Here is a 13,855-nt window from a genome sequence, read left to right as displayed (position 1 = left end):
AGGATTTAATACTCCCAAAGTAGTTCCACAAATTTGTAAATATTGATTAGATCTCTTCATATTTTTTTTTCATCTGAAGGAGGTCTCCACCAAACCAAAATTTTTCTAGTATATTTTTAGCTAGCCATTTTACTATTTTTTTCTGTAGGTAAAGTTTTTTCAATTTTCAATCCATGTATGCCTGACTTTACATTTTAATTGAAACCTTTCTAATTCAGTTTTTAAATTCTATTTTAGATTGTTTAATATATACATTTTAGCTAGCTATTTGGTGGAATTTGCATTTTCAAGAGGAACCCCTAAGTTCTTTTTCATTATTGTTTTTTAAACTTAGTGGAAGGATAAAGAGACAGCTGCAGAGCAGTATGCATTGCAGCTGTTATTTGAAATTACCAAGAATGTCCAAGCCATGCATGTATTGTCCATTTTTTTTAACACTAAAATGTGTTAGACATTCTGCAGTCATCCAGGAGCACAGTAACACACATCTAAGTTGAGAAATTAAAGGTTCACAATTCAATCAGATGCATTTACAGTTCATCGTGGAAAAGCAGAAGATTATTTATTGAAAATCCAAATGATGTTATACAGGAATTTCAGGCAGTATTCTCAAGTTAATATTTTAATACATTTTCCCATGCAATAAATGTTGACTCTATAAGTAGTAGTCTTTCTGAAGCAGTCTTTGTGTCTACTCTTTGAAAACAATTTTGATAGAAATTCTAACATGTGAATGTACATGTTGGAGATAGTGGCTTTTTTCCGGAAGACTGTTCTAATTGCAGCTTGCTTTAACAGGTACTTTATCCCTGGAAATTTTTGCGCTACCCGTCTTCTCTCATGGGTGTTGGCCTGTTCTATAAACAGTTTATGTTATAAATTAAAGTGCATTGACAGTTATAGGCACAGCTATTGCATTTCTCACTGTGGGTAACTCAGTGCATTCCTAAGCATTAGTCTAAGGTAATTATAAATAATCCCTTCTTTCTTCTAGTTCACCAGATGGCCCTTTGATCAAGCAGCATGTATTCATAAGAGCTCCCTTTCCCATATTCTGGTAGTAGAACAGAGAAAAGAAAGATGATATTCTCTTTAGACCATATTACACACTAAATCAGAGTAAATATAATCTGCATTCCTCATCAACATTCACAAAAATATTCTGTTTATTCTTCTAGGAACTATCCTTTTGATATAGTGACGCTCTTAAACTTGGTGCTCTTCAAGGCATCTGACACCAACAGAGAGATTTATGAAATTTCCATGCAACTTATGCAGGCATGTATCAGCTACTTTTTTTTTAATTTTCAAATAACTAAATGCATGTACCCTCCTATCTTCACAGGGGTCAGGGTGGGGGGTCGAGAGGGGTTGTGTGAACTTCTTATAAAGTACTGTTTATTGGCATTTTAGTTATTTTAGTTTTGTTTTGAAAATAAACAATTAGTTTTGTCTTGCCTATCTATTTATGGGAACAGTTACATAAAAATTAATGGGAAAATATATGGTGTCTTTCAAATTCGGAGCATAAAGATCATTCTCTGATATCTAAACTTAAAATTCTGACGTTTTGTGGATTATTGAATCTTATTGTCTTATTATATCGTTTGTTTTTGTCTCTTTCATAGATTCTTGAATCAAAGCTTTTTGTTTATTCGAAAAAGGTAGCTGAACAAAGACCAGGCAGTATCTTATATGGTACACACGGTCCATTGCCACCTCTTTACAGTGTCTCACTTGCCCTTCTTTCATATGAACTAGCAAGGATGTATCCTGAACTTACCCTTCCACTTTTTTCAGGTACATGTAGCTATTTGACTCATCTGCTTTACAGTTTTGTAAGAACGGTAGACTGCGAAGATACTTCCAGCTGTGAACAGCAATTCTGTTTATAGATGTAGGTTGAGCTGATTTTATTCTGGTTCAGGTGAAATCAGATTTAGCAATGCAATATATATTTCCTAGCAGTACTCACATAAAGTACAGCATAGCTATTTAAACACCTCAGCTGGGGGTTCAGTGCCGTTTGTGTCATCTTAGGGTAACTTTGAGATTACAAGGGCTTCAAATAGGTTAAAATGACATTGGAAGATTCTACTGTAATGGGTTCTTCTATTAAGCATAGTGATCCTTCTCACAGATATATCTATATAGATGACAGCTGTGAGGACAGAATTCTTCTTTTTCTATAAACATGACTTTAACTTTGGGAAGGTTGTTTGTATGTGTCCAGTTACCATTTATCAAATTTTCAAATCATTCTGAAAGAGTGATCTCCACCTTCAGTTATTTGCCACATCTGCGTGTCATTAATATCATTTTAATTTTATCAGAAATACATTTTGTCAGGTTACTGAAAAAAAAAAAAAAGAAGAAGAATCGGGCCTGCAGGAGAACCATTCAGAATATGACCACTCTGAGACCATTCCTGGGAACAACTACATTTTGAGACCTGTCTGTCTGTTTTAATCCATCCTAGTGTGTTGCTCTGGTTTTTAAATACCAGAATGCAATGTCTGTAATCGTGGGAATTCTTAAAAAGCGATCTTAAAATCGCTTTGTGTTGTTTTTTCTCAGTCTGCAGTGGCTGGAGGAAGGGTAAATGAATAACACATCATCTGCCTCTTAGTGCACAAGATGCCATGAGTTATAAATTAACAGGAGTAAGGAAATTCTGGTGGCTTGTCTATCTTACAAAAGCAAATGTTGGTCATTAGTACTGTTATCTGTTTATGTTGCTGTAGCGGCTATGTCATTTAATAGAATTCAGATAAACAGTGCACATCAGAGCCCCTTTCTATATACCTAGAATCATAAGGAGAGAGCATAGTTTATGTCTTGAGGATTTTTAAAAAACAGGCAGTGAGGAAGGAAAGGAAATGTTAACTGTACTGATTTTACAGTAGAATTCTAGTAAAGAGAGCTGCTGTGGTTCATCTTGGCAGCAAGTCTGCCTCTGTGTTTCTTATTGCAGATTTCCTAAATCCCTCTCCCTTACAGTGCCAGTACTATAAACTTTGTATGGTACTGTATTTATACAGCATTCTTAGAGTGGCAGCCACCTATGAATTTTATAGGCTCCCCACAGGAAATAAGACTCCTTATACCTCCAGTATGTTTTTGTAAACTTAGTGTAATCAGTGCCTTAAGATTTAAACCATAGTTTAGACACATATTGAGGCTGATGAAGTGCTTGTAATTCTGCAGAACACTTTTGCATGTTTTCTATAATTCTCCAAAAGCTCTTGATATTCTATAACAGCAGCCAGTACCTGAATTATCTTTTTGCCTCTTTACTGATATTTATTTCACTTAATACATAATACGGCATGGTAACAGTGAGTGATTTTCTGTTTCTAAGCCCAAACAATGTTAGTTATTTTAGACAGAAGATCTGACCAATTTCTTGCTACTATTGAACATTAAATTAAAGTTTCTCTTCATGAAGAACATGCTTTTGTATGTTTCTTGTTTGCAAGGTGAAAACCATAAGGTAGTTTAACACATCAGAAATCTGATTTGAACAGTGTATTTAGTGAGTTTCCTTCATAAACTAACATGTTGTCCTTTTTAACTTTTACTATCTTAGAGGTAAGCCAGAGATTTCCGACAACACATCCAAATGGAAGACAGATTATGCTTACCTATCTGCTACCATGGCTTCATAATATTGAACTTGTAGACAACAGACTGCTCCTCCCCGGTTCAAGCCCTACCACTCCAGAAGATGAACTCAAGGACAAGGATGGGGAAATTGCAGTCACAAGTGGACTAAAAGGCAATGGCTGGGGCTCTCCCGAAGCAACCTCACTGGTTCTTAATAATCTCATGTATATGACAGCCAAGGTAAAAAAAAAAAAAAAAAAAAAAAAAACCTGAAATACTCAAACTTAAGTTTTGTAAGCAGACCATACTTAGGTTTCTGCCCTCTGGTGCCAGAAATTTTGCACTGGAACAGTCTGTACTAATCAGACACAAACTTCTTTTGGCAGGTTCACATTTTCTTTAGGGACAGTGCTAAGACTATTCTCTTTCAAAGCATGAACAAAAGTTGGAGGGGAACTAAATTAGTTCACTCCTGCATTACTTAACGGGATAATGTCTGAGGCAGCAGATGAAAGTTTATTCTGGGATGAGAATGAACACCTGGCACTTGTCGTGATTAAACTGTATTTTCTAAGAAATGCTTAAATATTCTTTAAGCCAGAGAGACAGAGAAAAGACAAAATGACTAAATTTCTAAAGCGTTAGCTTAAGCATTTTCTTGTAAAAGGGAAGGTATTTTACATCCTAGGTCCTGGTAAAAGACCAGGGATTCTGTTTTCCAATTACTTTTTCATATAAAATGCATAAGCAATCGGTGGAGAGGATACTGGTATCCAGCTTTTCCCTCTCCTTGCTGAGTTGCAGGCTGTTACACTAGCATGCCATGCTCTGGCACTGCTTTTGCCAGATCCAGTGGGTATGTCTAAAAGGCAAAATACATAAGCTCCAGGAAGTAATCCCTGGTACCTATGTCACGTGGAACACAGTGGTTCATGTTTACTATTCTGCTCAGGGTTAATCCTCTCTAGATGAGAATGTCTGCATCCATGCTACTTTGCAATTGGCTCTGGATCTCTTCTTTGCCTCATGCTGAGGCCCTGTAGCTAAAACAGAATTATTATTCTGTATGCATTTAGTCATATAAGCATGTCTGAAGTAGTGTGGGGGCTGTACTTCAGCACACCAGAATTTTATTTGTATTTGCCTCATATCCAGGTTTTTGGTACTTGCTGCACATCCAGAGGCATGAATGATCTGCTAGTACAGAGTCTCTAGGATGTTGTTAGAGGAATCTTACGTGTTAAAAACAGATATGGTACAGTCTCACCTTTACTGCCCATCAGCAACTTGGAGCAAGTTGCTTCGAAAACCACACATAGTTTATGTGCCAGAATGAACAAGTGTGCTCTCTTCAAACTGTATTGGTGGACGCAACTTTGAGGCTGAATGAGCTGCTGGCACCCGGAAGTGGGCAGAGGGACAAAGCTACTTGACAGTGTAGCTTTAGCTAATATGTATTAAATCATTTTCCGTAGAATAGCATGAATTGGATATTGCCACTGTTCTCCCAGCAGAATGTCAGGCTGTGCAGTAGTTAACACAGTCTTCTCAAAGTGGGAGCCAATGATTTTAAACAGCAAACAAGAGTTTCAATTCTGACTCCCAAATCCTGGATGAGCACACTAACACTTAACTGACTGGACAAAAGGGAGGTGTTCCCATAACCACATCCTGCAAAAGAGAGCAAAAGCTGCTGCTTTCCAACGTGGAAGCCACAAGCTGTCTAGTTCTTCATTCTGCTGGGACTTATGTAGGACAGAGGTACCAAATTGCTCAGTACCATGAAGACTGAAACAGTTAGGTGCAGATATGCAGAACAGAACTTCAGTTGCTTAAACAACTGTAAAGATGAAACCCAGTGAACGGCTGGATCACCTTTTGAACTTACATTCCTGCAAAACATGTGCAATTTAAGTCCTTTTGTGGATCTGAACCTAAATACTTTTGCATACAATTTATGTTCCAAAGTCTGTCAGATGGCTATTAAAAATATTGTTCTGGTACTTGTTGCAGCATTTTACTGTTGGTTTTGCATGAGAAAATGCTCTAAAAGGATATGCCTTCAGTTTGGAAGTTTGCATATTTATATTCTGTATACATTTCAAGAAATGTGTGCCTATGATCCTTTGCAGTATGGAGATGAAATTCCTGGACCAGAGATGGAAAATGTCTGGAATGCATTGGCCAACAATGAAAAATGGAGTAACAACCTTAGGATAACACTGCAGTTTCTCATTAGCTTGTGTGGTGTTAGCAGCGATACCATCCTTTTACCTTATGTAAGTGTTTGCACTTTATTTACTATTGGTTGCATGGGTTTTAATGAAGAAAACAGCTGTCACCTGTAGAAAATGCTTTTCTGTTTCAGGACTAAGAAGTACCTGTGTATTCCCAACCACACTGTACAAATTAAATCAGGGGAATAAATGAGCCAAGAAACTGATAATTCAAGAAAGGGAATGAGTAGTGAGAACCTCAGTCTGCCAGTACAGCACACCTCATCTCAAGCAAGAAATTTTCCTTGCAAGCAAAGACCATCTTTGCTTGTCTATGCAAGAGACCAGTAACAGGAACTGACCATAAGTTGCCAAAATCAATGCCAAAAAAATAGATTTTTTTTGTTGGTCTCATAGTTGCATAAAAATATACAATTTTACATATATATTTAAAATTATATTACAAGACAGAATAGCTGTCCAGAGGTTAAATACCTTACATGAAAAATAAAGAGAAGTAAAAATGCTAAAAGCTTATAATTTTTCTCAGTAGGAAATTAGTTTACACCTCTACTAGTTAAATTTTGGAAATCATTTAAACAATTGAAGTTATACGATAAATTCGACATAGCACACTAAAATTTTATTAATATTTGTCTGTTGTAAAGATTTATGTGTTCCTTCAGAAAAACATGCAATTTTAAGAAAGTGATATCTTCTCCTTTAGGAGAGTAAGGCTTCCTGTGGGACATCTCCAGAGGAACAGCATACCTAACCTTTATAAGCTCTTTACTACATCAGCTTTTGCCTTTGAATGGCTGTCATGAGTTACGTAACTGTTCCTGCAATGTGCAAGTCAAACTGTGCAGGATATTGTTATTATTCAAGTTAAAATAAAATCAGGGTTGCCTGAGAAAAGCAAGATAGTCCCATTCCCATGTGCCTTACTGCTCAGTTGCTGTGAGTAAGGGAATCTAAATTTAGTAATTTTCCAGCACAATTACGATATGCTGTTTTATTAGTTAGTCTCCTTCTGTTGATTTCCATGAAAGAAATTAGAAATGAATATTAATGTGATTAAACTTATCTAAAAAGCCTTATAAATGTGCTTTGTATGCAGTTACTGAAATTACACTTTTCTTCAAGTGTTTATGCTGCCTGCTAAGAATAATAGAACAAAGGAAATATGGAAGACCATAAAAAAATTCAAGATGTTGTTCTTGCATCATAGACATCCTGTTGGTTTCCATTTATTTGCAGGGTTTACTGCTCCATTTTATCATTCAGTGCATGTATATGCAAAGGTAGTGGTGCTTAGCTAAGCAAGAGGAAAGATTTTAAAGTGGAATTGCTGTAAGAACAAGCTCAAGGCTTATATTAGAAGAAGATAAAGGGTTAGATCCTAAATATCTTGATGGTAATGAAGATCTTTCCATCAACTGTGAGCTTTCAACACATCCTTCTTCCAAAACCGTTGCCATACCCCAGCTGTGAGCAGTCAACCCCAACTCTCCTTACTATTCATAGCACTTTTCCTTCTTCAAAGTCTCTCCAAACCCCTTTATATCAAAGCTTTGGCCCTCACAGGCCTGTCATCCTCCAGGACAGGACAGTCCTCCTGCTCAGCACCTACTGTCTTGCCTGTGGGACTTTTCTGCCATTCCTGCCAGGTTTCTGGTTGCTGTTAACAAGACCATCAGGTCTTCATTGGTGATGGCAGCTGACAAGGTTCCTGCGTTTTCTTCCACACTGTTAGTCTTCATTTTATAATGTTGATTTAAAAGGCTGATTCCCAGATTTTGTAAAATCTGAAGAAAGTCTTCTGCAGGAACTTACAGCCTGACTGTGCTTGCGAGTCACCCTTTAATTGTATCTTTGTCTGGAGCAGGAAAATACACCAGGCTTATCACATGCATCTGCTCAGTGTTTTGATAATGCCCTGGAGTTTACAGATAAGAAATCATACTTGACTCTGTTAACTATACAAGACTGCTGATACCATAAACATGTATCTCCAATTAGCATGTAGATAACATATACGCTTTAGCAAATAAAGATAATTCAAACAGTTTATCAGCACTGTTCCAGCTCACCTGGGCTCAAAAGACCATGCAGTTGCACAATTGCCAGTTTACTCAGCTCTTCATGGATCCCTCTGTGCCCAAGGCAATCACCAGCTGCTTCATGCCTTCAGCCATCTGTTCTGCTTACGTGGGCCCAAGCCAAAAGCATGCCTTCACTCTTTTTTTTTCAAGCAGCTAAATTCCTTTTTTCATCTTTTATACCTGCATTTTCGTTAAGCACTTTTTTTCCCAGTGCTCCAGTGTAAGTTGCTCAGCAGTCCTTTCTTTCACATGTGTACTGAAGGACTCCTTAAAATATTTACAGTTCAGAAACCCCTTCAGCAGAAACTCTTACTGTAGGGAATGTGACCCTTTCTGGGGTGAAAGCAGTTGGAAGTGGCACCATGAGCCCAACTAGAAATAAGCCTCCAAAAGGAAGTGGAATTGTTTTTGGAAAGTCCCTAGGAGAGTATGGAACAGTAGTTTAAAAAAGAATGTGCCCATTTTCTCTACTTAAAAAAAGAAAAAGAAAAAAAAAAAGGAAGAGAAAAAAAAGGGAAAGAGAAGCACTCAAGAAGTTATTTTAATGGAAGTATTTATAAGAACAACCATAGTTGGTGGGGCCAAAAGGCAGTTCCGTCCAGTGTATTACACTGTAAGTATCTGTTTAGGGACATCCTTAAAAACAAGAAGGCAAGCACAGAAGGGTGCTTCCCCATACGGTTTCTCAGCTCCAGCAATTTATGAAACAAAATGTTTTTGAGCCAGAGAGAGTCTTCGCTTTTAATAGCTATCCATTTTTTCTTCAATAATTCAGTCTAGTTTTATGTCAATATCTAAGAAGTCCTCATTGCTGCTGTGCATACAATAAGGTTTGGGTAAGGTCTCGTTAAATAACAAAAAAGGTGTTGCTTTTTTTTCCAGAATATCTGTAAATTATACTCTCTCAGATCTTTCAAATAAGGATGCCAGAAGTCTACACGCACCGTTACTTAGCTTTTTTACCATGTACTATCACTTTGATTACATATATAAGTAGCTACTGAGAATCTGACCTATTCTTTGTGGCTACAGCTACCTATCTTTCATATCAACCATATCTGGAAATACAGGCATGAAATTTTGGGTGGATTTAGCTTTCTAGATGAGAACTTTGCTCCATGCAAGATAGTAGGATTTATGTTCAGTGTTAATCATGTATGCTTAAACTATAAATCCGTGAGTATGATTCAGAGTTAAAGCTGGTATTCTTAAATGTACAAAATTAGTTGGTTTTGTATATGTGTGCTATACAGTTATGTATCTAAACGGATGATTTGTGGATGGTAATCAAATTTTGGGTATTTAGAACACAGATTCGCTCAGTTGGGGAAGTGATCTTGAAATCAAAGCAAGCAGTTGTACTTCTCTGTGATCTAGATGGATGCACTTGTGCAGTTATGTGTCTGTCAAGCAGTAATACTAGCACTCAGTATTGTAGTGTATCATGTATTGATTTCTTTGTAAATTCACTTTGGACAGAGTTTAATAACTGAAATTTTCTTCTCTAGATAAAAAAGGTTGCCATTTATCTATGTCGCAATAATACAATTCAAACAATGGAGGAGCTTCTTTTTGAACTGCAGCAAACCGACCCAGTGAACCCAATAGTCCAGCACTGTGATAATCCTCCGTTTTACCGTTTTGCTGCCAGTAACAAAGCCTCAGCTGCAGCTTCTGGTATGATCCACGTATACATGTCAGCTGTGTTCTCCTGCTCTTTCCAGTCTCCTTGTCTTTGAAAAAAACAATCTAGTTACTTTCTCACCCATTCAGATATAAAGTGCAAGTTTCAGAGCCTTGTTGCTCATCTAAATTACAGGTCTTTTTGATTCCTAATGTTGCATATGTTTTGTAAACAGAGGTTTAATTCTCTCAACTATTTGAATAGGATGTTGCCAGTGTTTGGTGTGGTTCAGGGCTTGTATGATGTGGTTCTTCTATCACTAGTTTTTCAGAACAAGAAGTCACTGCCAATGCTGTCATCACAGCAGATACACCAAAGCAACAGTCTGCTGAAAACTGAGAGATTCAATTGTGTGGCAATTTCATTTTCAACGGCCTGAGGCTTTTTCCAAGCTGCTGTAGACAAAGCTACATAAAAGTCACTCACCCCAAATTCAACTTTGTCAACGTTTTGCCAAATTCTTGAAAAACAATAGATTAGGTCGCCTGAGAATGAACTTGGTTCAAGGAGTGGACGAGCATCACTATGTTGATCTGCCCCTCAAAGCATGCAAACTGTGGATTATTCATCCATGCAATCAGGTCCTGCTTTGTAGAGGTGTCAGTGTTCATTCATTTATGCAACTGTTGTATTAGCAGGATGATCACTTTGGCTGGGGCTACTAAAAAAATCAAAGTTATAGGCTTTTATTGCTTTGCAAATACTCTTTGATGTGTGTACCAAGTGTGCTTATTGACATCTCACATACAGGAACTACGTCGAGCAGTAACACTGTTGTAGCTGGCCAAGATAGTTTTCCTGATGCAGAAGAGAACAGAATTGTGAAGGAGACTGATGAAAGGTTTGTGACATCTTTTTCTCCAAAATGTATGCATTTTTCTGGGCTAAGAGGTAGATCTTGGGCAAAGTTCTGCTTGTTTTGTGGGGAGTTCTGATGCTTAGACTGATCCTAAGTGGCATTATTCTAGTAAGACCATTTTTAAATGAGCATATGTAAAAAAAAAAAAAAAAGTATATGTGGTTCTAGCTCCTGACTTTTGTTTATTAATACATGACAGAGGAAAATCTGTTAAACCTACGCTGAACAAATTGTCCTAAGTAGATCATGTTTTCATAGGAATTATTTACAAAGGAGAAAGAAAATCAAGTGTATACTAGATAATGAATGTTAAAATCTTTTTTAAAAATCAGTTTTGATTACACCTTTTTATTTCATGCACAGCAAGTGAAATTTAGTATGCAAGTTTGTGTCCATGATTGCAAGGACACCTGCTTCTTCTGGGTAAAGTGTCTTAGAGAGGAAAATTGTGTAAAGTATTTTGCTTTGAAACTATACAGTCTTTTACTACATATGGTACATACCGACAAATGGTGAAGGAGTAAATGCAAAGCTTAAAGGCTGTCGGATTCTCCAGCACAGACATATGTATTTTTTATCTCACTGAAACCCTCTTATTTCTTAAGATAACTTTGAATGAATATTAATAGCATTAATTAGTAAGTATATTAGTATTATATTATTAGCTAATTCTTCCTGATAGTAAGTAGTATCACTACAGTGGACCAATCCACCTTCCAGAGGTTCAGGGCTTAGTGGTACAGAAAAAGTTGTGTGAGCAAACATTTCTGTACTTCAGAGTATATAGCGTATGTGTGTATGTAGTATATAGTTAGATTTCTTTTTAGTTGAGTTGCAGGTAATTTGAATAAACTTCATTTCCTGGTATACTTCGAATCCATGTTTTCAGGGTTTTTTATCTTATATAAATTATATAAAAGAAGATTTATGATATTCAAATCTTCCAGAGACTACTGATAAAACTTAGAAAAAAATGTAAAATATTTTTTTAGAATTGATTGCTGGCATTTACAAAGACATTTGTCAAAGACGGTAGAAATGTCAGGTACATCTGTATTTCAAAACTGATCTATCAGTCTTAGAACATCCATTAACATTCACTTCATGCATCAAGATGTATTAAATAATGTTTACAGAAAGTAATAGATTGAAAACCAACTATGATCATAAATGTGGGCATTTTTGGAATAACACAAAACTAATCAGACGATACAGATATTTTTATGTTGAAGCCAAATGACGTAAAATGGAAGGCTGAAAAGCCTTTGAAGTACGAGTGATCTGGAAATTTTTGTATGTGTGCAAATTCGGCTTTATTGGGCTGTAGCATAAATTTACAAGATAATACTGCATTAACTTTTGTTGTAGTGTTTAAATTTTTGACAGATACTATAATGTTATATCAATGCCTGCCATCTTACATAGCGAATCATGGTTTCAATATCGTTCTCTGTTAGAGTGTTTTGTAAAGTATTTTTGTTTAAAAAATCTGCCCTGCTCTCAAGCCATTTCTATGACCTGTATTCTCTACTTGTTTCATAACAGATAGTTTGTCTCTGCATGTTTCTTCATATTTTTTTTCCTTAACTTTAATCTACTTTTATCTTATTTATCAGTTTAGGTATGTCAGATAAATATGTCAATAATTGTCAGTTTGTATATATTTTCTAAGGGTCTATACTAAAACACAGAAAAAACAGATACTGAAAAGACAGAAAATATCAGAATTAGTGACAGAAGATGGCTCATGATGTGTTTTTGTCACCTTCACAATGAATTTATTGTGCCCCAATTAGATAGGTGTGCTTTGGAAAGAGCATAATATATGAAAGGATAATGAAATGCCCTGCAATATGTATGCACAGTAGTAAGAAACCGAATTTTGCACGGAGAACCTTCAACATGGTTTTGTTTGATATAGTTGTTTTAACACAGTTATTTGTAATTAATTTCCTACCTTTGCATAAGCTTTGCATTTGCATAAGATGTTTTTACATCATCACTAGCGTGAGCCTCCAGCATAGCTCCTCTCGCTGCCACTGCACACCTGATTATAGTGACAGCACAAGAAGGTGGCAGAAACACAAGGAGATCACCAGTAAAATTTAGTTTGTCGTGGGTCCGTGGCAGATTAGAGGACAGTTGTGGACAGTTCGTTCTGGCTCTCGTATCCTTTGACTCCTCTGCTAGATAGGCTCTTGCAGTTGCTGGATTATCCTATTGAAGGGTCATTTGCTGCAGTTCTTGCAGCTTTGATAACTGTGTGGGCTTGACTTCAGGCTATTCAGTCAGTTACTGGTTTAGCAGGTTGCCAGAATTTTGCCCGTGAACATGGGCTGTGACAAAATCCTCACTGTGAACGGTTTATACCCAGTCCAGCCTTAGCACAGTTTCTTGCTTCAAGAAAAGCAGCCATGTGCAGCAGGAGAATTTCCCCTCTGCTGAAATTTAAGAGCTTGTGATAAAGCAGCACAGTGTCAGAACTTCTCAGAAACTTGCTGCTAGAATCTGTTTTTCTGGAAATAAGTAACAACATGTTCAAATTTCTGTCTATTCCCATTTAAAAGCATATGCATAAGGAAATGCTTTTTTTGTAAAGTATATATAGCCCTGATGTTTAATGTCAGTCTATTTTTTAATAAAGATTTTTCTTGTATTCGAAGGTTCAGTAATGTAATCAGAGCACATACTCGACTAGAATCAAGGTACAGTAATAGCTCTGGAGGATCTTATGATGATGACAAAAGTAAGTTCTATTCTTCAATTTGATGAAATTTCTGGTATTTTGTGGGAGAGGAAAACATTCTTTTGACTGGGGGAGGCTCTCTGTTTAACTTCTGTGTAAACAGCAATGTAGCATCACCATGTAGGGAGTGTCCCTATTTTACCTTCATACCTCATTTATTTCCTTTGTTTAACCATGGGCTCAGTCAAACCTACTTAAAGGCAAGGGAACTGAAGGCAGCAGAAGAGAATCCTCCAGACAGTAACGCATTGAACCATGCATAGCAAGGAGAAAGACATCCAAGAGCATTACAGCGAGTACTTTGAATTGTGCCCTTCACCAGTATTTCCTTCCAAAACAAGTGCTATTATATGAACATGACAAAATGATTTAGGACTTTCCAAAAATGAGGCCTTATCTCTTCTTAACTTTTCTCTGCTATCTGCACCCAATTGCTGGCTGCATTATGTAAAACTGTGATAGAAGGGAGAATGAAATAGGGCTCCTGAGCACAGTTGCTGTTTCTGCTGAACAGACTATAAATGGACCCTTGAAGCTGAGCAGAGATTCCAAAGGAAACCAAGATATTTCCATCAACTCTTCAATTACAGTGTAAATTTTGATAGTTGGATTGGCCTAAATTAATTTCTGGAGTGAATC

General features: G+C 36.7%; 1 protein-coding gene across 2 annotated transcripts in view; it reads left to right on the top strand.

Moving 5' to 3' along the window:
• Window positions 1–13,855, top strand: part of FRY (FRY microtubule binding protein) — a 164,922-nt gene that overhangs the window by 95,273 nt on the left and 55,794 nt on the right. For both annotated transcript variants that reach the window (XM_035542616.2, XM_050715879.1), the window contains exons 30-36: window positions 1,179–1,278; window positions 1,629–1,800; window positions 3,590–3,846; window positions 5,739–5,885; window positions 9,436–9,604; window positions 10,362–10,452; window positions 13,134–13,216. In XM_035542616.2, the coding sequence (XP_035398509.1) occupies window positions 1,179–1,278; window positions 1,629–1,800; window positions 3,590–3,846; window positions 5,739–5,885; window positions 9,436–9,604; window positions 10,362–10,452; window positions 13,134–13,216 (1,019 nt within the window). The remainder of the gene's footprint in view (window positions 1–1,178; window positions 1,279–1,628; window positions 1,801–3,589; window positions 3,847–5,738; window positions 5,886–9,435; window positions 9,605–10,361; window positions 10,453–13,133; window positions 13,217–13,855) is intronic.

The sequence above is a fragment of the Cygnus atratus genome, chromosome 1 (genome assembly GCF_013377495.2).
Source record: "Cygnus atratus isolate AKBS03 ecotype Queensland, Australia chromosome 1, CAtr_DNAZoo_HiC_assembly, whole genome shotgun sequence".
Taxonomy (NCBI): domain Eukaryota; kingdom Metazoa; phylum Chordata; class Aves; order Anseriformes; family Anatidae; genus Cygnus; species Cygnus atratus.
This window is presented reverse-complemented; position numbering and strand designations above follow the sequence as displayed.